This window comes from Podarcis gaigeae (assembly GCF_964106915.1).
Source record: "Podarcis gaigeae genome assembly, chromosome: 17".
Lineage (NCBI taxonomy): Eukaryota > Metazoa > Chordata > Lepidosauria > Squamata > Lacertidae > Podarcis > Podarcis gaigeae.
This window is the reverse complement of record NC_139694.1, coordinates 30,400,800-30,424,947: the sequence shown is the minus strand read 5'-3', so window position 1 is coordinate 30,424,947 and position 24,148 is coordinate 30,400,800. Positions and strand designations below refer to the sequence as shown.

Genomic DNA, 24,148 nt, shown 5'->3' with positions numbered 1-24,148 from the left:
CCTTTTCTGTAATCTTTAAAAGTAATAAATATTTTTTAAAAAAAGAATAGTTTCTGATTTATAGCAGACATAGAAGCCAACTCCTAGGGGCTGATGGGTCTTCACCCCCCCCCCATTAAAATATTTGAGGGGGTTTCCGCTCAAGGCCTTAAAGCAACTTCACAGGTCTTACCAAAGGTTTCCTTCTGCCTCCCTGCTACCAAAAGTACTGAAGGAACCATCAGGGCGTCTGAATGGCATCTGCCTCTGGTATCCTGAAGTGGAAGAAAAATACAGCAAACCAATTTTTTCAGGTGCTTTAACTGTCAAATACATTTCAAGTGAGGAAGATGGCAAGAGCAGAGATGGCCTTCTCAGTGGTGGCACCCCGGCTATGGAATAGGCTCCCTTGGGAGGCTTGCCTGGTGCCTTATGTATTTAATTATGTGTCAGGTGGAAAACTTTCTATTCACCCATGCCTGTGAAAGCAAACACAAACCCCTGGGCTCAATGTTTGAGTTTTGTTTTATTCTATAATCTGAGCTGCTAAATTGGTTTTATTTCTCCTTCACCAGGAAGGAAAGTTTTAATGCTGCATTTTAGGGGGGGGATCTATTCAGTCTGCTTTCCACAGTGCACTGACCTGATGTGCCCCAAACTTGCCAGCAAATTGTTACACAGCTCCCCATGAGATGATGGTGATGATGATTTATTTGTACACCTCCAATCTGACTGGGATGCACTCTAGATTTTGCATCATAATGTGCAAATCGTATATGAAATACGCATACAAAATGCATATTGTGCTGGCGAATACATGGGAAAGCATGTCTTTTATGCAAAAGGTGTGCATGAAATGTGCACAAGCTGACAGAACATGCGAGTGCCCTTTTTGTGCTTGTGCTATACCTTTTCCCCCCAAATAATTTTTTATTGTTTTCAACATGTAATTCTTTTTCCAACAATCCTTATTGTCACATTATAATCCCTTTGACTCTGCCGAGTCCTGACTTCCTTCCCTCCCGACCGCTGGTATATACATCACATACTTTTTGTGTATATTATTGTCATAACTCTACTGTTTTACATTGGAGGTGTTATTCCAGTCCGCTAGTGTCTTAATATTTTTGTTGTTCTCCTTTATATATTCAATAAATTTATTCCAATTGTTATTGTATCTCTGGTCCTCTTGGTCCCGGATCCTTCCTGTCAATTTGGCAAGTTCCGCAAAATCTACCATCTTCACCTGCCACTCCTGGATGGTTGGTAAATCTTGTGTTTTCCATCTTTGGGCCAGTAAAGTTCTTGCAGCGGCTTTTGGCATACATGAACAAGTTCTGATCTTTTATTTTAATTTCTTTTGGCAGATGCCATCACAAATACCCACGGTGTCAGTTTGAAAGTACTCACCAGCATTTAAATTTCGAATGATCCTGGATTTTTTTTCTTCTGTCAACTGCTTTGTATCCGTCAGGTAGAAGAAAATATATAAATGGGACAAGAACATGGCTATATTCTGTTCCGCACAACCATAGGGCATTGGGAGAAGATTTTCAGCGTTCTTCATGGCTGTGCCCAGAATGTCACCTGGGGAGCAAAAGAACATGGGCATTTATGCACTGCATGTCACATAGAAACAAACTCCTAAGGGCCAAGGTCCCTTCAGCCCCACCCCATAAAATAGTTGAGGAGGTTGAGTCCCCCAAAAGTTGATGGGCATTTCCATTCAAATGGTGTGCATGAGCTGCATATTGTGAACGGTTATGTGGGGCAGATCTCCAATATTTTATTCAAGTTGGCACCCTGATAGTTACCTTTACAATTAATGCTGTTTTCATAATAAAATTATTGTCCGCAGACTCACAGCGCACAGAGCAAATCCCCTCTAGTTCTCTCCCACCTAGAATATCTGCAATTTTAATCCAATTCTGTCACAGTTTAAAAAGGCATAATCATTAGGGGAAGGAATCCCTACCATATTCGTGAGCCAAATCACAGTCTCCCAAGGGCTACAGGATAAACATGGCTCTTTTCTGAAGCACCAAAATGGGGTCCAAACCTAATCTTTACCCCAGCCAGCTATCATGTCTGTACAGTGGTGCCCTGCAAGATGAACGCCTCGCAAGATGGAAAACCTGCTAGACGAAAGGGTTTTCCGTTTTGGAGGCGCTTCGCAAAACGAATTTCCCTATGGGCTTGCTTCGCAAGACGAAAAAACCGCTATACGAAGAGCCTCACGGAACGGATTAATTTCGTCTTGCGAGGCACCACTGTAATTAATTCCTGCTTCATTATAAATATACAACTCCAGGCTAAGCACAGAGTAAAGAAGGGAATTGGTACGTGTGTGTTGGGTAGGAGGTTTGATGTTAGAATGGCAAGGGAGAATGAGTGGCAACTTTTGCCTTTCTCTGCACACTCAGGGGTGCTGAAGACTGCTCTGTATCAGATCAAGCAATGACTTACGGGAGACACCTCACAATTACAGTCGTACCTTGGTTGTCAAATGCCTTGGTACTCGTCTGTCTTGGCTCCCGAACACTGCAAACCCGGAAGTGAGTGTTCTGGTTTGCGAACGTTCTTTGGAACCCAAATGTCCAACGTGGCTTACACGGCTTCCAATTGAGGGCAGGAAGCTCCTGCAGCCAATCAGAAGCCGCGCCTCAGTTGTTGAATGTTTTTGGAAGTTGAACGGACTTCCGGAACAGATTCCGTTCGACAACCAAGGTAGAACTGTATATTGATGGAGCAATGCCATACCAGAAAATTTTTTACATCAAATATGAAATGTCACAACAATCTTACACAAGGCGCAAACAGGAAATAAAGATTTCAAGTATGATAACATTCTGAGAACTTACCAAGGACATAAAGTGAAGCTTTTTCTGATCCATTCACCAGATTTGAAGGCAAGTTCAAGGTTATTGTTTCAGAGACTGGTGTACCTAAGGATTTACAGGAATAAATAATGGGGACTGGATGTGGGTCCTCTTTCAACATTCTTCATATAGCACGGGAGCCATTGTCTTAGCTTTTAAGTGAAGAAACTGGCAAATGGTGGTAATGGAGCTGAAATTAATTTACCCACCAGTTATAATTGGATAGCCAGCGAATATTTGACTTCAGTATTTAGGTCTAATCTACACTATACATTTAAAACATTCTTATACCACTTCAACAGTCATGGAGAATCCTTGCAACAGTCGTTTGTTAAGGATGCTGGGAATTCTAGCTCTTTGAGGCCAGCACCCTTAAACTCCAGTTCCCAGGACTCCTTGGGAGAAGCCAAAGTTATTTGGTTGTTCTTGGGTTGTTCTTGTTTTTATTTTGATTGTGTATTTTGTGTTTTTATATTGTGATTTTATCCTGTGAACCACCCTGAGACCTGCAGGTATAGGGTGGTATAGAAATTTAATAAGTAACAATAAAACAATAATGACTGTTGAAGTGCCTTAAATGCATTGTATTGGATACAATGGTATTTAAGGCTCAGGATTGCTGTGGGTCAGGTTATTATTTTCAAACAGTAATTGAAGCTAAGAATTAATGGTATTAATATTTGATATTTTTATTTACAGTATTTCTGTAATGCCTTTAAAAAAATAAGATATTTAAGGCAGCCAACAATGTAACAGAAAATTCTACTATAACAAACATGTTTGGCAGCTGGTGCAATTATGTATTTTACACCTGCCAAGTAAAACCAGACAAATGGATGTCGAAGTCTAAAAACAATTGTGGAAATAGTGAATTTTCATTCTATGCATGTAGCGCATACCTTTTACGCAGATCAGAGAGCTCTGGGTCACCTCCTTCTTGATGCCTTCAGACTGGATGACAGAGGAAACGGTAAGATGAAAAATACAGAATAATTAATAATAATAATAATAATAATAATTTATTATTTATACCCCGCCCATTTGGCTGGGCTTCCCCAGCCACTCTGGGCTGCTTCCAACAAAGTATTAAAATACTGTAATACATGGATCCATCCATCCATCCATTCATTTTCTACACCACCCAAGGATCTCAGGGCATATAAAAACTCAAAAATGCCTAACGCAATAATGAACAAATATGAAAACAATACTCCCCACAGTTTAAAAGAACATAAAGCTTGCAATTAGATAGCAACAGAAGCCAGAATAATGCAGAGCATACATTAGCTGCCTGCAAAGTTCTCATGTGCTTCATTTGAAGACCCTCCAGATTGCAGGTCTCAATTAATCCATACCAGTGGAGGAACAATTTGCTATCTATTCCTCCTCATTTGGGACTGTCAGCTGTTCTGCTTTCCACCCATGTACTTCTAGGCTTCCACAATGCATCATGCCAAACCTATGCACACACTGGGCGACCCCTTGTAAGGACCTGTTCCTCTTCGTAGCTGCATTTGTGCTCATATACCACCAGTATCGGGATGCGGGTGGCGCTGTGGCTTAAACCACAGAGCCTAGGACTTGCTGATCAGAAGGTCGGCAGTTCGAATCCTCGCAACGGGGTGAGCTCCCGTTGCTCGGTCCCTGCTCCTGGCAACCTAGCAGTTTGAAAGCACGTCAAAGTGCAAGTAGATAAATAGGTACCGCTCCAGCGGGAAGGTAAATGCTGTTTCCGTGTGCTGCTCTGGTTTGCCAGAAGTGGGTTAGTTATGCTGGCTACATGACCCGGAAGCCCAAGAGGCTCAGTGGTTTAGACCACAGCACCACCTGAGTCCCCTTATGATGATGGATGGGGGATGTCAGCAATGTTCCTTCACTGAGAGGGAATGAGAACACAGGCATAGAGAGAGAACAGGTAAGAGTGGAATGCAGAGGGGAGGGAGCAACAGCAGGGAGCAGCCGTAGCTTGATCTCTGGACACAGGGAAAGAATGCAAGTTGTCAGCTCAGACAGTGACACAGATACAGGAGTACAGGGAGCGCCCTCTGCAACATCTTGTTGAATCACAAGACTGGCCAAGAAGCGCGAAAGGGTCAGGAAGAGACGGTGGTTGTTTTCCTGTTGTGGGAAAAGGGGGCGGAGCTCAGTTCCAGCAACTGTGCTATCTGAGGAGGATGGAGATTAGCTGAGCTCCGGCCGGGACTTTTTTATTTGACTAATAAATCTGAAGTAATTAACTTCCAGAGTCGTCTCGTGTGTGTGAGAGAGATCTAAGCCTTGCAGGGAAGGGTAGGAATGAAGTCAGGGCTGCACAAATGAATCCAAGCCAGTCCTTTTGCCTGAAAACCTTTGCAGCTCCAACTCCAACCTCTCCACTGCTAAATGACTCTGGTTGCTAATGTACACCACTGTGGTCCACGAAACCCTTTTCCATCTCTTGCAGATGCCAAGCTTTTCATGCTTACCTCAACCCAAAGTGGCTTGATCACGGTGTCCCTTCGTCCTGCGCTCAGCTCAGTTCCTTTGGCTTCAGCAGTGATACTGAAATTCACCAAACCTGAAAGAAGGAATGGAAAGAAAACTTACATATCGGGTGGCAAGCCAGCTTTTAAATTTGTATTCAGAATCAGAAGAATCTTTATTTGCACCAGCCACTAGCCATAGCAATAAAATAAAATGTACTGAAGATAGAGGTAAAAACTTAACTATACAAAATACATTTTGGAGGTTTGCATCAACCATGAAATAATAGATCTTATTTGAATTGCCCCCGCTAAAAACCTTGCAGTTTTTGCTGTCACCTGATCATCTTGATCTACTAAAAGAAAGGACACAGTAGCAAATGGTTGAGCGACCCGGCATTGACAATAGAGGGGTAATAAACCTCACTCCTCAAATCTCTGTATTTAATTTGTATTAATCTGGTGACATTTTTTAAAAATTATGAAAAATCAATAAAAAATAACCGGCAAAACCCCCCACAAACTTACATGTAAAGTCCAAATTGTCACCGCCATGGCACTGAAGCAAGAAGAGCAGCATATATATTCCCTTGTATGCTGCATGTTTTTGATAACTAATATACAAATCATTTATAATGTACATAGGGCATTCCTAGCAGTAAACAGTAGCAGCTTGTTTCTTGCTTGAAGCCATAAGGATTATCAGGGTTTTCAGTTTCATTTATCATTTCATTTCATTAAAAATACATTTATTTATTTTTCTACGTTGCAATTTGGGGAGAAATTCAAGAAATTCAGAGGAAAACTAAAATTGCAAAATTCTGCAAGAGAAGATGATTACCCAGTCTTTGAGGGGTAATTCTCCAGGTGTAGGATTGTGTTTCATTCGCACAGATTCTTACGGAGTTGTTCCCTGGAGACAGCTTTTCTGCTTTGAAATCCTGAGACTCTTCCAGCTTAACATCTATCTGAGAGCAGGGAAAACAATGACAATAGTGTTGTAAGTTTGTGGAGTCGCCTGGGCTGCCCTTCTACTTCTGGGGTGGCAGACACTGAATTTAGCATGTTAAAATATAAGACATGTTTTTTGTTTTTTGTTTTTTTTAAAAAGCCAGGCTGGCTTCCTGATGAAATAATCGCCTGAAGAGATGGACCATTAAGAGAACGCAAAAGATAGGGTAATGGCGCATCAGCAAGGCACACAGTCTCTTCCTGGAATCACACACCACTGGGGTGGTGTGTAACAATATAAAATAAGGAGCTGTCAAGTGCCAATTAAAACCTAGAATGTACAACTGCTATCTTGACTTGGGAGCAAATTACAAGCGGTACCGGATTTCACCCTGTGAAGTCCCCATGGCAATCGAAATCTTGACACACACACCCCTCACAAATTATGTAGAGGAATAACATTGAACTAAGAAAGCTTGATTGTCATTTTCTTTCAAGATCAAATCTGGCCTGGGAGAGTGGAGTGCTGACTGACTCCAGCTACAAAAGCTGAGGCTGTTGAACAGATTCTTGGGCTGGAGTATTGTTTACGGGGGTTTAGAGCTGTTGCTGTTACTGATATTGTTGTTGTAGCTTTAGTTTTAGATCTTATGATTTACGTGGAAATTGTTTCCATTTGGTTGTGTACTTTTGGAAGTGTTTTATTTATTGTTTATGACTTCAGTTAAGTTCGTAATTATGTAAATCTTGTCATGTTGTAAGCCGCCTTGAGCATAGTTTCAGCTATGGAAAGTTGGCATACAAATAAAATGATGATGAAGATATTATTTTGATCCATTGTCACAGGGCCCCTATAAAAGGTGTGTGTGTGTGGGCATATACTGGTACCTACTCTGCCTATTTGGTAATCCATCACTGATTACAAGGCATTTTTCCTACTCTTGCCACTTGCATTCCTGGACCAGAAAATGTCAAGAGCTCAGATGATCACAATCCAGGAACGACTGTAACTGTCTTACAGCTGAATCTTGTAAAAGGCACCCCTAGTGACCAAGGACGTCTGAGTCTCCAGTGATGGCGCTAGATCTAAGAGCACCGCCAGGCTACTCACCTGATTCTTCAGGGAGAGTGCAGCCCCATCCAGGGCAGGTAACATACTGACTTCCTGGAGTCAGGTACACTACGTATTTGCCCTGCCTGAAAGACTGGCTGCATTTTAGCTAGATTGGCCCTCTCTCTTTAGACTTTCTTCTTGCCCTCTGAGGTCCTGCTCACAGATAGAACAGGAAAGCACCCAAGGAAAGTGAATGATGAGTAAAGGATTGTGGATTCTTCAGTTCCAGCTCTCCTAAATTATGTAAGATGCCAAGTCATAATAGCAGCTAAAGCAAGTTTTTTAAAAATAAAATTTGCCTGCAGGGACAGGGTTTCTGTAATGTGTTCCACTTCTGTGTTTTGCTACCCTGTTATGTATTCAGTGGTCTGTGTTTGCCTGAGCTTGAGTCTGGTCTAAGCATTCTGGATTTGGGCATCTGCCACTGGCCCTTGAACTCTGAGGTGTGATTTGAAGCTTGGAAGTTTAGACAGCCAATCATGTTGGGAATGGGAGTGGCCCAGGCAGAAGAAGAAGAAGAAGAAGAAGAAGAAGAAGAAGAAGAAGAGGAGGAGGAGGAGGAGGAATTTGGATTTGATATCTCACTTTATCACTACCCAAAGGAGTCTCAAAGTGGCTCACAACCTCCTTTCCCTTCCTCCCCACAGCAAACACTCTTATGAGGTGGGTGGGGCTGAGAGACTTCAGAGAAGTGTGACTAACCCAAGGTCACCCAGCAGCTGCCTGTGGAGGAGCGGGGAAGTGAACCCGATTCACCAGATTACAAGTCCACCGCTCTTAACCACTACACCACACTGGTTCTCAGGAAACTGTTTCCCGGTTATGTAGTTCAATAAAGGTTCTTGCTGTTATCGCTTTGTCTTGCCTCATGGGAACCCACCTGCACTTCATACCCTGTATTAGGTTTTAAGAGCACTAACTGGAGACAGAAGAACGTACCTCAATGCAGTCGTCCTGGAAATTGAAGACATTGCCTTTAAAAAGGAATACTTCCCCTCGGATAGTGGAGTAGGGCATAGCCGGCTCAACAAAGAATGGCTGAAAAGCTGTCAGGGAGGCAATCCCTGAGAGGCCAAACCCACTGTTGTCGTTCATGCAGAATGCATTGGCTTCCCATTCAGTGATGGTGTCAGGCACGGTGTATGAGAGATTGGCTTTCCCACTAGAACTGAAGCATAAGAGGACAAAATTGTAGACTCTTTTCGCATGGATCTATGTCTACAATTAAATTTGTTACTAATATAAGCTTCATACCATTTAAGAGTATGTATATGCCTCAAATATCTTTATATACTAAAATAAAAATATTGTGGATGGATTTCCCCCTGAAAGCTATTGCTATCAGTAGCAGCTCCCAAATTTATACAATAAATATCCCATACAGTACAGTGCAGGGCTCTTCAGCACTTGAGTGTGTGTGTGTGTTTTTCCCACAAGTTGCCCAAATATCTAAAAATAAAAACCATAATGAAGAAAGGATTATCCAGCTAAATGAGGTTCTAATAATTCTCTCAACTTTTTTTTCACACAAGGACTCTTAAACGGAATCCAGAAAATGAAAATAAAAATAACAAGATAGAATAGTAGAAAGACTCACTCAACCCAAAGCAGCTGCCAAAAGAATGTTTCCGGAAAGTATGTTCTCAATGTGCTTGTACCCCCAGCTGCAGCACCAAAAGCAACTTTTGCTGAAAAACAAAGAAAGGACAGGATGTTGAGAGAAAAGGGAGTTTGGCTTCTATAACAGAAATAGTACTGAAGAGGTTTAGGGTTTAATGGGGAAATTAATGCTTCACATTAAAAGGACATCAAGCAGGAATGATGTTGAAACTATGAATAACCTCCTTTTTTGCCAGCTCTAAGGGTCATGATACATCAACATGGCACATTACTGCTGCCATTATACAAAATAAGATGTCAGCATTTCTAAATCTGGGAAATAGTAATAGCCTTCAACAAGGGATTTTTTTACCTTTATCAGAAACTCTGTGGCTCCTATGTCTGTTGCGGCCAAATGAGATGTGACATTTGTCATATGAAGTGGACTTTTAAACAAATTACCAGTGTGGTGGGGTCCTATCCCCTGAACTGGACTGAGATCATGGCATGAGAGGCAGGGGGCATTAAGACTTTGTTCTCTCCCTGATCTCAGCTGGAATCCCACAATCCCAATGCCGGCTGCTCACAATTTATTTCGATTGTCTCTCAGTGCAGGTATAACTAATAAGGGGGCAACCATCATGATATCACTATGGTTTTGATAATTAATAGTGAGTCTAGACATTTCCTTTTTTAAAAAAAGCAAAACATTGGAGGGAGGCTGAATCTTATTTTATGCCTTGCAATGCGCTAGCACGACACCATTTGCACTGATAAATCGGGTCCTCCCTTAAAGAGGGCACGTATTGTGGTGAGACCTGGAAACCGACACTCTGTGTTGTGGGTGCGTACAATAGGTCAGCCACAACACCCGATTGGTAGGTCCCTCGTAGCTGGGGGCAATCTGGCCAATGGGACGCAGTCCAAATGGTTTGAGGTACCTATTTATGCCCCTGCACGTGACCCAGAGATTCCTCTTTCGGCGTGTGCATTTGGAACACCCGCCCGCCTCTCCCTACTTTTAGGGTTTTGCGCTTGACCTTGTTATGCCGTCTTGTGTCGTCTGTCATTGGGACAGGGGCATGGCAGGAATTTTCCCACTTGGCTGATTGGCTGTTGTCATTTGGGTTTCGCCTGCTGCATAGCAAATCGTCACAACTTGTAAGGTTGTGGATAGGCTCTGGTTCAGGTGATAAGGATGGGAGAACGCTCTCGCCATCCCTATGTGAAGGGTATTCCATCAAAACAATCAGCCTAAAACAGAACAACCCATCACCCTTATAACATTGCAACGAGTCCTTTTCTAACCTTCATCCATAATACGAGGTTCATCATGAGGATAATCAGATGAAATCTTCTTGCACTCGAAGTCGCTTTGGCATACAACAGGCTTTTGTAGTGTGGAGTTGGTGAAAACCTTGAGACCCAAGCTCTTAAAAGGAATAGATAAAATGCTGTTTAACTGATTTCTTTAGTTACAGATAGGTAGCCGTGTTGGTCTGCCATAGTCAAAACAAAAAAAATTCCTTCCAGTAGCACCTTAAAGACCAACTAAGTTAGTTCTTGGTATGAGCTTTCGTGTGCATGCACACTTCTTCAGATACACTGAAACAGAAGTCACCAGACCCTTCTATATAGTGAGAAGGTGGGGAGGGGTATTACTCAGAAGGGTGGTGGGAATGGGTGATTGGCAGATAGCTCATCACAGCGTATCTGAAGAAGTGTGCATGCACACGAAAGCTCATATGGAAGGATTTTTTTTTTGTTTTGATTTCTTTAGACAACCAAACCTACCACACTTTCTAAGACCTTCTCATTGATAATATGGTTCTTTCTAGGTGAGGTAAATTATTTATCCAGAGTAGCACACATATTTCAGGCCACCTCACTGGTTCTTCACATACTTTTATAACTTATTAACTGGGCTTAAGGGGATAAAGTGTTGTTAGATGACCAGTGTTGATTACATTGCTACAGTTATTTGCTCATGAAAACTGAATCCATCTATTTCAGGAAGAGGTGATCTATAATACAAGGGCGATCTATAATAAAAGACACGGGTGGTGCTGTGGTCTGAACCACTGAGCCTCTTGGGCTTGCCGATTGGAAGGTCGGCAGTTCAAATCCCTGTGACAGGGTGAGCTCCCGTTGCTCAGTCCCTGCTCCTGCCAACCTAGCAATTCAAAAGCACACGAGTGCAAGTAGATAAATAGGAAGCGCTGAGGCGGGAAGGTAAACAGCGTTTCTGTGCGCTCTGGTTTCCGTCACGATGTCCTGTTGCACTAGAAGTGGTTTAGTCATGCTGGCCTCATGACCCAGAAAGCTGTCTGTGGACAAACATTGACTCCCTTGGCCTGAAAGCGAGATGAGTGCCACAACTCCATAGTTGCCTTTGACCGGACTTAACTGTCCAGGGGACCTTTAAAGCAGTGGCGTAGCGTGGGTTGTCAGCACCCGGGGCAAGACAAGTAATTTGCGCCCCCTGACCCGTGGATTTTAGCACTCGAGTGCGAGCGCGCCCCACCCCAGATGTTGCGGCCGGCCCTCCTGCACCCCCCACGCTACGCCACTGGGGCTGGGGGCGAGCGAAGGAGCCAAGGACCCCCCCTTAAGGCTCAGCAGGAATTTATTAAATTTATTATTTGCGGAGCCCCCTTCCCTCGGGCGCCTCCCCGCCCCCTCCTCTCCTTGGGCTGTAGGTGGAGCCCGCGCTCCGCCCTCTCCTCCCCCCGGCCGGGTCCGGGGGCTTCCAGCCGCGCTCCGTCCTCGCCCCCCCCCCCCGCGGCTGAGACTTGCGTTGGCTGAGAGCCGGAGACAGCGGCGCCCCCTTCCGCCGGCAAACCCTCGCCCGGCCGCCGGCTTCCTCTCGGAGGGTTTTGGGGAGCGCAGGGCGCGGCGAGGCCCCTCGGAGCTCTCCTCCCTCCCCGTTGGCAGAAGCAGCCGCCGCCTGTGGCTGGGCCGAGGGGATGGCATCGGCGTCGGGGTGCGGAGGCTGCCCGTGCCCGGCCAGGCGTCGGTGGCGACGTCGGCGCTGCTGCAGCGGCTGCTCCTCCTGCGAGCAGTGAGTGGAGCGCAGCGGCGGCGGCGGGGAGCCCGGCGGAGGAAGGAACTTGTCCCTTCCCTCTGGACTCGCGCCCCCCCAGATGTTGCGCCCGGTGCGGCCGGCACCCCTGGCACCCCCCACGCTACGCCACTGCTTTAAAGGTAAAGGTAAAGGGACCCCTGACCATTAGGTCCAGTTGTGGCTGACTCTGGGGTTGCGGTGCTTATCTTGCTTTATTGGCCGAGGGAGCCGGTGTACAGCTTCCGGGTCATGTGGCCAGCAGGACTAAGCTGCTTCTGGCGAACCAGAGCAGGGCACGGAAACGCTGTTTACCTTCCCGCTGGAGCAGTACCTATTTATCTACTTGCACTTTGACATGCTTTCAAACTGCTAGGTTGGCAGGAGCAGGGACCAAGCAATGGGAGCTCACCCCATCGTGGGGATTTGAAACGCTGACCTTCTGATCGGCAAGCCCTAGACTCTCTGGTTTAACCCACAGCGCCACCCGCTGGGAACCTTTACCTTTACCTTAAAAGAGCACCACTCATGCTCACCTCTGCTCTAGATCATAATTGGTTTTCAGTACTAGCCATAAACAAGTTGCCCTCCCCAAAACCAGCAGTGCCAGTCCCAATATAAGCATAGAGACAAACATACCCTGAAAACATCATAGACATTGCCGTCATCAGTCACATTCACAGGTATGTAGAATTGGCCATCAAAGAAAGTATTTTTCAGCTCAACGCATGGCTCTTTAGGGGTATCTTCAAGGTTCAACCCATTATGATAATAGCCATAAAGTTCTTGATAAGGAAGGCGAGAGTATACCTGGTGAAAAATGAATAATGAACACAGATGAGACCTGGAGGAGCATAAAAGCCTGCCTTACATGAGCAGTGGCAGTGCTTTGTGTTCTGGGGTATGCATACCTCTAAACATTTTGTGAATCTAAGTTTAGCCTCATTGAGGGGCAGTATTTCAATATGAGTAGGGAAATGAGAGTACCCCTAAACATTTATTTTTTTAGGGGAAAAAAAGCACTGAGCAGTGATATCTACAAGCAAACATCAAGATGGGCATCCCAGTTATGGAGATGCTGAAGGTTTATAGGTAAAATCATTATTATTCTGCGTGCCCTTTAATGGCTTAATATATGAGTGGAAATCTATTCCTTCTGATTTTTCTTCAGCAGATGAAGCATGCCTGGAACACAACGTAGTCAAAGCTTTTTATTAGCAAGACCCATTTCATTATTATGTTTTGGTGCACAGTAGAATATTGAACCTTTTTCTATATCCCACAGCTGGGATGAGGAGTCAAAGAAATTTCATGCAGGCCTATTCACTGAGATTTGGTTGTAATAGTCTTTTTCTCATTCCCTGCAGAACTGAATAGCTTCATAAGCAAATATGGTTATCATTACTGCTCTTTTCTCTGAAAAACATTTGCAGAAAATGCCATCCTGCCGCAGGTGTATCAAGGAAAATGTATGGGCCGCCCTCAAGTAGATCAATGAACAGAAACTTCTAGAAAAATGTGGTACTTGGCCACATTAAGGAGCCTCTTGCCTCCCAGTTTCCGGTGGGGAAAGATAACATGCCTGTTCTGTTCTTGGTTTCAGGTAACGGTCTCTGGAAGCCCCAAAGGAATTTGGTATTATTAGCTAAACCTCCTCAAAATCATAAACAGGCTGCATTTAAAAAAATCATTCTTCAAAGTTCTGAAGGATTCTGTCACCCATATCTTTAAAAAATATGTCTAGAACAGAACAACTCAGCATAAAGCAGACCAAAATACAAGTTGGTCTCTAAGGGTTTCTCACAGAGTTATACTTCTGAATACAACACAAGGGGAGGATTTCTGGTGCCAGAGGAGTAGACAACCTGAGTCTGTGCTCATTTCTATAGATGGTGGCTTTCAGTGGTGGGACCACTGAAAGGAGATCTAATACTTGGAATGGCTCTGGGTTGAAGGTGCACCAAAAATCCAGGACTCACGCTCTCTGGAGTCAGATCTTCTCCAGGCCTCAGAAGCAGAACGCTCTTATCCACAGCCCGCAGGGCACAGAAGGAGTTGCTGGCAGCTTTCAGGTTAAGGCCAATGCCTGAGGCTGGCAGTGCTTCTTTCTGAGAGAACTGCAGGCTGACCTGGAATTGAATGGAGATGTCAGATATCTGCCAGGGGATCATCTCAGAAGTTATTGTGGTACAGTCCCCACCCATAGCTATTCTGCCTATTGTGAAAGCCTACTTAACAGCTGTATATTCCCCTGGCAATTATCACAAGATACAATGTCTGGACTGTATGACCATAGTTCACTACTTTATAACATGGCATGAGCTCTTCTCAGATTAGGTACACGCCATCAGTGACTGTGGCGATCACACAGGGCCCCTGGACGTTTACAGTCTATTGACCCTGTGCCACCACTGTGATTGCTTTCTTCGCTGCCACAACCCCGCTTCTCACGGGGACACATGGAGTCCAGACAGTTGTAACATTAACAAATAATCAAGTTTATTTTTAAATGCAGGAACACGGGGACTTCCGGGTTGGCGCCATCGCCGAATGGCGGGCTCCCTCCGTGCTCCGGAGGGAGCCGGCTCGGCAGGGGTTGGGTTCTACCGCGCCGGCGACGCGGGGACCCTCAAAAGCCATGGGCACGGAGCCCCATGGACATGGTGACTCGGCTGGCACCTTTGCGCCCCTCCCCGGCCCGCGAAAGAGCCTTTTTAAAGGCTAAGGAACGGGCGCCTGGGGGGGGTGGTGGTGCTTTGAGTCCGCCGCTTCCCCTGCCGAGCGAAGCCGCATGCCATTCGGTGGAGAGCGCTAGCTTCTTCTATTGAAAATTTGGATCCAAAAGAAAAACCCGTGAGTAATTGGACTATGGATTAAAAAGAGGGATAAATTTTTAAAATTTGATGCGAACGGGGGAGGTGGAAAAAGGAAGTCAGCCCCCCCTTTATTGTAGAAAAGACAAAACAAAGGACTTGACAACTAAGATCGAGTGTAACCCTATCTTGATGAACTAACAACTTCGCGAGGGAAAATTATAAGTTTGAGCTGGAGGAGAAAAGGAGAATTTGCATTAAAAAGCAACCCCCCCCCCGGAATCCCTGGAGCGATCTGCGAGAATACCTGGAGAAGAGTAATGGAGGTTTTGACAGCTGTCAAAGAGCTGTCAAAACGGAAGAACAAAATAGAGACGGTGTTTTGAGGACTTTGCCAGTTACATTTGGATATAAATTGGATACAAATTGTTTCAAATAAGGATTAACAAGCTATTTGGACTGGTGGATGTGATCTGGAAGGGAACTCAGTTACTGTAATCCATCTAGAGGAGCTGAGGGATATTGCATGTGTTTTTGCTAGGAAACTTGAACAGTTGAACAGAACTTTCAACCTCCTGGGAAACTGCAGAAATGGAACATTATTTTGTCTACAGAGGTCTACATACTACAAGAAACAATGGATTTATCTGTTGGAAAATGAAAGGGACATGACGTAATGTTTTGCTCCTGAATAACAAGCCTCTGCAGAGGAATTAGAAGCTTTTGGAAAAAGAACCTTTCTGCGGGAGAACAGGGAAACAAAAAGGAGGAGAGTGACCGACAAGAATAAGGAAACAACAAGAACTGGACAGAACTGGAAGTGGGGACATTTGGGATATCCAGATTTGACAAGCTTATGGAAATAAAATTGGAGTTTTTACTCCTGGATACAAAAATCTGGATAGAAGAAATGAGCCCCTTTTTGAGATAGACTCCTTCTAAGATTGGACACTTGTGATTAAAAATGACTGGTAAAGAATCAGAGAGATATGGGTTTAGTGAAATGTGGGAACACCAGGAAGATATTAGAATTGGAGGGATATAAGGAACGCAACAGGGAAAGAGGGGAGGGAAATTTGGAATCCAAAGGCTGTAAAATTATTTTTTCTTTCTTTTTGTATTTTCTTTTCATCTGCATTATATCTGAAAGGGGGGAACTCGTGGAAGGGAAGACAGATCTTAGGGGATGGGAATTTGAAAAAATTGGGTTATTGACGATGAGTGTAATTTGGGGATAAGAACTTGTTGAATTTAATTGTTTATTTAGAAGATTTGGAACACAAGAGGGGGGGAGGGGGAAGTCCTGGTTATTGGAAGAAGTGTATAAATTGGATTTAATTTGTTTTAATTTGGAAAATCTTAATAAAAATTATTTTAAAAAAATAAATAAATAAATGCAGGAACACGCGTATGGTCTCAGTTTATTTTTCTCTTGTCAGTTTCTTAAATCTTAGTTCCTAACAACTCCAAACTGATTATTCCCAGCTATCTATCTGACTCAACCTAACAATTCCTCTCACTCTCTCACAATACAACTCGACTAACCCACTGCCTAATCCTCCCTCTTCAACTCCCAAACCTCAACTCTCAACTCCCCCCTTGCATTCTCACTGGCCAATCACATCACACCCATTTTTTCCTTATGACCCAACCTAGGAGGCAAACACCACAGTGACTCATTAGGATTTTAAATCATGCAAAAGGTTCATTAGCCAAGATATATTGCTACTTTTAGCCTATTTTCAGCCATCCATAAGACATGCCAACCATTCCACTTGCAACAAACCTTTCCTATTTGACTTTTGTACTCCTTGTCAGCATAAACAGAGAGTTAGGACTAGAAAACACCCTTTACTCTGAGTGGGGAACAGACTGATCAGCTCTTACCTTGTTTCTGAAGCACTTTTCAACTTCAAAAGAGATGCTATCAGCGATCAGCTCGCCATGAGGATGCAGAGTGTAAACCAGCAGCCTTGCTCTGGGAGCTGCTTTTTGGTCAATCATCAGTGGGATTGAGAATCTGCTATATTGTCCAGCTGTGAGGAAAAACATGAAATTAAAGGAGTCAAGGAAAGAGGTCAAGAGAAGCCGATGAGCTAATGTTGACTGTCGCGTACAAAATTAAGACGGAAGCCCCACCGGGACCTTGGCATTGGTGGTCTTGCTGTCTCCCCTCAGATGGAACCAAATGATGTGCAAAATAATTGGGGATGGGATTGTCTTTCATAATCACACACTTTGCCCCCTAGCAAAGCTCCCCTTGTTGGTTTACACACCACAGAAAAATTGATCAAGAATTAATTCAGGTCCATGACAGCTAGGGATGTGGAGAAGAAAACTAGTAAAACTAGTCCTTTTACTGTAACTCTATCTTTTCCTTGAAATTCCTCAGATGGTTCAATCAAAGAAGAATATCCAAATCCATGCTGAATCAAATCATTATTATATCCGCTGGACTAAGTGATAATGAGTCACTCTGGGGACTCAGCTACACTGGTCAATTTATAACATTAAAAATGTGTTCTAAAAATATAACAACAGATGGCGCTGTAGAGCAGCAATCCAAAGTCAATGGAAAATTACATTGGGAGTTGTATATCTTTATAGCGTTTTTTCCATAGCTTTTTTTATATCTGTGTAGATCCAGCCTGTGACTTAACCTAAGATTTATAAATGGAATTCCTTTTTAAGAGAAAGGTCATGCTAGGAATCATTCTATAGGTCTGCTGATTGTTTCTCCATGACTGCCAAATACCTTCATTTCTCCACAATCAATGAGCAGAATTGGACCACTTACCCTTAATGCTGACTAGGTGCTCACCTCCATCAACAATTCTACCATTCGTCATAATCTGTATGCAAAAAAGAAATCAAGGCATAAATAATTTTGCTAGAAACACTGAGATCCAGTTCTGAGGGCCTTCTGGTGATTCCCTCACGAGGAGAAGTGAGGTTCCAGGGAACCAGGCAGAGGGCCTTCTCGGTAGTGCTGCCCGCCCTGTGGAACACCCTCCCATCAGATGTCAAGGAAATAAACAATTATCTGACTTTTAGAAGACATCTGAAGGCAGCCCTGTTAAGGGAAGTTTTTAATGTTTGATGTTTTATCGTATTTTTAACATCCTGTTGGAAGCCACGCAGAGTGCCTGGGGAAACCCAGCCAGATGGGTGGGGTATAAATAATAATAATAATATAATATTATTATTACAGTGGACGCTCGGATTGCGAACGTGATCTGTGTGGGATGCACGTTCGTAACCCGCAGCATTTGCAACCTGCGTCTGTGCATGTGCGGGTTGCAATTTGGCGCTTATGCACATGCGCAAAGAGCAATTTAGCGCTTCTGCACATGCATGACTGCCAAAACCCCGAAGTAACCCATTCCTGTACTTCTAGGTTTCGGCGGTCCATAGCCCGAAAAAGCACAACCTGAAGCAGCTGTAACCCAAGATATGACTGTGTTGTTGTTGTTGTTATTTCTGTCATGGCTCCTGTTATGTACTGAAGTTCTCACCCTGGGCCAGCAGGGGGATACTGTAGATAGTTTTCACTCAGGTCCACATATGCAAATAAAGGATTGAAAGTGACGTTCAGTGATTGGATAGTTACAGAAAGTGGTTACTGTTGCGTTGTAGTGGAGCTCTATATAAGCAGGCTGGCTGAACCCTTCAGTTCAGTTCTGTTCTAGCCTGTGAATAAACAAGAGCTGTTTGAAGAATCACTGTGTTGTCTGATATGTTCACCGGAACTTAACAGCTCCACTACAGGGTATGGGTCAAGTATATTTGTAGGGCATTTTGTCCAGGACTTGCTTATTTTTTCTTTGTACTCCACTTGGAGGCATTTTAAGCACATCAGAATAGAAATCAGATTAGTGATGTGATGGTACTCATTTTGCAACTCCCACCACGTGGACAGAGGCATTGCAGGTGGTTCCATACCCGTTCAACCTCCAGTGAGGCTTGAAAGCTAAGAGGAAGGTCATGGCAAAGCCACTCGGCCTTTCTGCACTTACTAGATAGTAGAAGTGAACCTTGGAGGGCAATTCTTCATTTTGAACTTTGTTCAGGATGTAGTGCACAGAGATTGCTTCCTGTTTGCCACATGGCAGTTCACGCAGCACCGGTTCTATCTTCACAAAGCTGTTGGTCCGGGAGAAATAGCGCTGGACGTAATGAACAGCTTCTGGCTTGTAGTTTTCCAGCCAGCCATACTCAGTGCACTGATCTGGTTCATAGATAGCCTGATGAGAGAAAGGTACAAAAGAAAGTAAAATGTACCAGAAATAGAACATTCCACAGAAGGGTGATGCCTCTGGAAGGGTTTCCCAAAAGGAGTTGTTTGATCATTCCCCTGGATGACTCCACAGATTGGGCTGTAATGCATGTCTCTGGTGGGCAGTAAAGGAAGGGTAAGGAATCAGTAGGTTATGAGGGCTTGACCCACCTGAGCTACCAGCAAAGGGCAGTTTCCCACTTGGTCATATCAACCACCACCACCCCTCAGTTTTCAGCGACTTACTCTCAGTTTGTAGCGAGGTTCAAAGAGGTGAGAAGTTGGTATGGAAAACTGGGCACTGCCATTGTTGTCCGTAGTGTAGTTGGCCACAACCTCGCCGTCAACCTCTAGAAAAATAAGCCCGTTTGGCAGTGGTGCTCCATCCTCGTCATTGACCTTCATCTGGGTGTGGGACAAGAAAACACAGGTGCAAAATGTTTAGGAACAGTGCTTAGCACTTGGACTGAGTGGTTAGCTTAGCAACTAAGTGGTGGCACCCGTTGTGACACAGAGCCTGGGATGGAACAATTAGTCTGTTTCTAGTCCACGTCTCTTTCCGTTCCATCTTGTTTCTGCATTAATCTGCTACTTGAAAACAACAACCCCACACAATTTCTCCCCCCCTCGCTTAAAATACACATTTTAGAATTTTGTTCCTCACAGAGAAGATCATCCCCATTGTCCTACCTGTCCAGTCAAAGGGATCCCTCTTCTATAATATGGATCTACATTCTCCAATGTAATGGTTTTTCTTGCTTGATAGACAGAGATGTAGTTAGACTTTGAAATCTGGATGCCTGTCAGATACACAAATGCATAAAAGAACCTGTAAAACAAGCTAGATTATATAGATATCTGGAGTATTCAGGTGCTGAATATGGTGCCCAGAGAGGCCAATTCTCAGAGCAAGATTTTCAAAGCTCCCCCTCCCTATTCTGTTGTGCCCCATTATAAAACGTTTACCTGTTCCCTTCTCTGTGATGACTGCCTCTGCGTGGAGTGACACATAAAAATAACGCTGCGTATGCATGTTTGCGTAAAGGCGGAACGCTTTGGTGCTGATCGTTTTGGAAACACTGCCATCTTTGTCCAGCTGAAAAGGGAAAGAAAATTACGATAAAAGTGTGGAAGGTATGTGGAACTTCCCTGGAGGTCGTCATGTTAGTCTGCTGCAGCAAAACAATAAAAAGGTATGCTGAAGAATTAGAACTATTTCAGTATAGGCTTTTGTGATCAGTGGCTGCTCACTGGAAGTATGAAAAAGTCTAAGTTGCAGGGCTACAAAGAAGAAGAAGAAGAAGAAGAAGAAGAAGAAGAAGAAGAAGAAGAAGAAGAAGAAGAAGAAGAAGAAGAAGGAGAAGAAGAAGAAGAAGAAGAAGCAGCAGAAGCAGCAGTGTTTGGATTTGATATCCTGCTTTATCACTACCCGAAGGCGTCTCAAAGCAGCTAACATTCTCCTTTCCCTTCCTCCCTCACAACAAACATTCTGTGAGGTGAGTGAGGCTGAGAGACTTCAGAGAAGTGCGACTAGCCTAAGGTCACCCAGCAGCTGCATGTGGAGGAGCGGAGACGTGAACCTGGTTCACCAGATTACGAGTCCACCACTCCTAACCACTACACCACACTGGCTCTCCATACAAACACATGTATGAGAGGGAGTGGGGAAACGGAACAGAAGTAATGGCTTATAAATGGAACAGGACCAGACAACCACATAATAGAAGGAGAAGCGATACATTTCTGAACCAAGCCCAAACATAAACAAGATCAAATTGGGGACTAATGTATGTTAAGTTGCACAGCAATTGAGAAAGAATGATCACCTGTAAAGAAACAAATTGCTTTTCAGTGTTGGAAAAGTCCCTTCCTCCAGTTACAATGGATCCCAAATTCTTTAGTGTAAAACAGTACTGACTGTTCTTTACATGGCCCAGGAAAATTATTCCTTGGCTTTATCTATAAGAATCAGGCTTACAGGCTTATATACCGCCCACCTCTGTCAGAGGGCATAAGTGGCTGTTTCAAAGGGAAAGATAGGATAAGTCATGAGCATACTGAAACCCTTTGTTTCTTGGGATGATTCACTCTAAGTCCTTGGGACGGGAGTCTCCTAATGACCCATGTCAGCAGATTGCTACTTGCACAACAAGGCTTCCCCCAGCTCTTCCCTTTCCGTAATTGGGAGAATTGGGACAACCCCCAGAACAGGGCAGCAGGGAAGGGGAGGAGAGAGGAATTGTTCTGTTCAGTCAGCTGCAACGCTTGCACCAGTGTCCTTATTTTCCAGGAACTGTCCCAGATTTACAGAAGATTTGATCCTGGAATGTCCTGCTTTTCCATAAGATGTCCCTATTTTCACTGGAGAAAGTAAGCCCTACTCAATTCAACAATACTTGCTCCAAGATAAGCAAGTTATAGGACTGCAGCCTGAATGTATACAATATAGGGTTGAACATTTTCTTCAAACTTTATCAGGACAAGCACACTACCAAACCAGCTTTTTAAAGCAGTACCAAAACAAAATATATCTATAGACAGGCAAGGGCAAATTGTCCAATGTAACATGCAGGAAATGGAGGCAGCATGACCTGTTTTGCTGCCTAAGTGAAACAGGGAAGAGCTGTTACCACGCTGCCTGCACCTCACTGGGTTGTGTGGCTGTAGCTTCTGGCTTCTAGTGTGTGATGGCCTGGGACTCAGACTCGGGCTCGGAACCAGTGGAGTCTCAGTCTGCACCGGCATCTGAACCAAATCTGGGGCCTGATTTTGAAGAGCCCCAGTCTGCACAGGTTCCCCTGCAACAAGCACCAGCTGGGCCGAGTCAGGGGCCTGAGCCTCTCCTGGCTCCAGATGCGGGGATGACCTCGTTGCCTTCAGCTGGGCCATCACTTACAGCTGCTCCACTACCAGTTGGGTCAGGAGAGGCTGAGGCGGCCCCTAGGTCTAATAACCCACCGACGTCTCCCGAGCTGCAGAGACTAAGGTCTGAGAGAAGGAGAGACCTGAGTACTTGCAGGAGGAGTGCTCACCTTTGGGCAAGACAGGGAGGTGAGTCACCAGGGGATCAGGACCAGCCGTTACCCCGACAAAGATAAAAGGCTGTCAGACCCCGCCCCAGGTTGCGGAAGCAACATTGCTGTTTGCTAGAACCTGCCTGAGACCCTGCGCCTGACCTAGCCTGGTTTCGGTGTGGGACAGGAAAATACAGGTGCAAAATGTTTAGAAACAGTGCTTAGCACTTGGACTGATGCAACTAAGTGGTGGCACCCATTGTGGCAGACTCCTCGCAGAATCCTTGGATTCGGGACCGGACCTGGACTGCATTGCTCTGGTTAACCCCCGGGTCCAGCACATAGTGAAATCTTGCAGGAGCTCCACAAGATCTCACCAGAACCAGGAAGCTGAAACCACTTCTCATTGCTTCTTCAGCTGCTGCGGCTGTGGCGGCAGGCAGGCAGGCAGACAGACACCCCTTGCCATAGGAGAAGTAGCAACAGCAGCAAGAACTTGTGAGATCTCACCAGAAGCCAGCACATCTTCTCCTTGCTTCTCTGGCTGTAGCTCCCATAGGTGTGCCACCCCTTGGGTTTCTGCTGCCTGAGGCGGCTTCCTCAGTCCGCATCATAAGCAGGCTGGCCCCGGCTGAGACTCTCGTCAAATGATGGGCCTAAAGTTTGCTAGTGAATCCCACTTTTGCACACCCTGAAGCTGGCCATCAAGCTGTGTGAAAAGACTGGTATTCCATGATGAGTCTACTTGGGCTAAACAACTAACAGTTCAGTCCTGTGGCACTGTGGGCTTCATTCGGCCAACACACTGAGGGAAGCATGAGGAACTACACACTTTCTGATACCGTCTCTGTGTTTAACTAATACTCCCACAACATCTATCTGCAAAAAAGTCAGTAACAACACTACACAAGTTTGAAGCAGGTGGAGAGTAGCATCTCTGATGAACCATGCAGCCCCGAACATGCAACCCTAATGAATAAAGTAGGAGAAAACACTCAGTTCTTTCTAAGTGTCTCCAAATATACCCTGATAAAATTTCAAAAGCAGCCTGCTTTGGGTTTTTGCCTGAAAACATTCTACAGTGGCCCAGAGGACCGATTTTCCTGTTACCTGAGCACTAACAGCTTCACAAATCCCATTGGAATCTCGATTACATCTTGGATCGTAATAGCGATGTCTGCACACTCTGATCTGAACTGTCCCTTGAACAGGTTGGCCAAATGTATATCTAACAGGACAAAACATAAATTAAATCAGTTGAGAGAAAAAAAAACCAGATCATGCTGTAAGTGGCTGACTTCAGGCAAGCCCAGATTTGACAGGGAGCCATTTGGAATAACTGGATTTCACACTAGCAAGACTCGGAATTCCACAATGCATTCCAGACATTTGCAAATATGGCTTCTTTGCTTTGAGAAACATATGTAGTTTGTGTGTGTGTGAATGGGGGGTGGGGACCTAGTATTGCCCAGAAACATCCCAGTGCTGCCGTAGGAGATTACTTCACATTCTCCAAGGGCTCACCCAGACATGCGCTTATCTTGTCCTGAGTGGTTTTCCACTTGTCTCGTACTTTCTAGGCAAGAGTCCGAGCGGTTTTATCCTTGCCCCAGTGCTTTCCCCAGGAAACCCCACTCTTGAGCGATAATTCACAGCAAATGTCAACCCAGGCAAAACCCATCAGCAGTAAATATTGGATTTTCTTGGGGGAAGCTGCAGGGCAAAAGTAAGCCTGGATGAGCCCAAAGTCTCTGTTGTGGCCAGTATGTGGTACCTTTCAGAGCAAGGTGGAATATAACAGAGCCCTGATCCCCACTTTGAAAATGCTTCTTCCCTAGCCAGCGCCCAAAGTTCCCCTTAGACTCCAGTCAAGGCAGAAATCAGGATCAGCCCTGGACAAGTTGATACAGCTCAGCCTCAGTTCCAACTACCTGTTTCCATTGGGATTGTGGGACAAAATAGTATCCTTTCCCCCTCCAAATTTCAAGATCCTGAAATGC

The 24,148-nt window shown here is 44.6% G+C and overlaps 1 protein-coding gene across 2 annotated transcripts in view; it reads right to left on the bottom strand.

Moving 5' to 3' along the window:
- The window catches only part of LOC310834592 (ovostatin-like), a 49,679-nt gene that overhangs the window by 12,746 nt on the left and 12,785 nt on the right, over positions 1 to 24,148 (bottom strand). For both annotated transcript variants that reach the window (XM_083718367.1, XM_083718368.1), the window contains exons 8-25: positions 23,259 to 23,376; positions 20,101 to 20,230; positions 19,825 to 19,934; positions 19,381 to 19,539; positions 18,875 to 19,102; positions 17,656 to 17,710; positions 16,746 to 16,894; positions 14,025 to 14,174; positions 12,685 to 12,855; positions 10,293 to 10,416; positions 8,983 to 9,073; positions 8,325 to 8,553; positions 6,162 to 6,288; positions 5,324 to 5,415; positions 3,758 to 3,809; positions 2,841 to 2,924; positions 1,390 to 1,566; positions 173 to 254 (exon numbers count right to left, since the gene is read on the bottom strand). In XM_083718367.1, the coding sequence (XP_083574493.1) occupies positions 173 to 254; positions 1,390 to 1,566; positions 2,841 to 2,924; positions 3,758 to 3,809; positions 5,324 to 5,415; positions 6,162 to 6,288; positions 8,325 to 8,553; positions 8,983 to 9,073; positions 10,293 to 10,416; positions 12,685 to 12,855; positions 14,025 to 14,174; positions 16,746 to 16,894; positions 17,656 to 17,710; positions 18,875 to 19,102; positions 19,381 to 19,539; positions 19,825 to 19,934; positions 20,101 to 20,230; positions 23,259 to 23,376 (2,328 nt within the window). The remainder of the gene's footprint in view (positions 1 to 172; positions 255 to 1,389; positions 1,567 to 2,840; positions 2,925 to 3,757; positions 3,810 to 5,323; positions 5,416 to 6,161; positions 6,289 to 8,324; positions 8,554 to 8,982; positions 9,074 to 10,292; positions 10,417 to 12,684; positions 12,856 to 14,024; positions 14,175 to 16,745; positions 16,895 to 17,655; positions 17,711 to 18,874; positions 19,103 to 19,380; positions 19,540 to 19,824; positions 19,935 to 20,100; positions 20,231 to 23,258; positions 23,377 to 24,148) is intronic.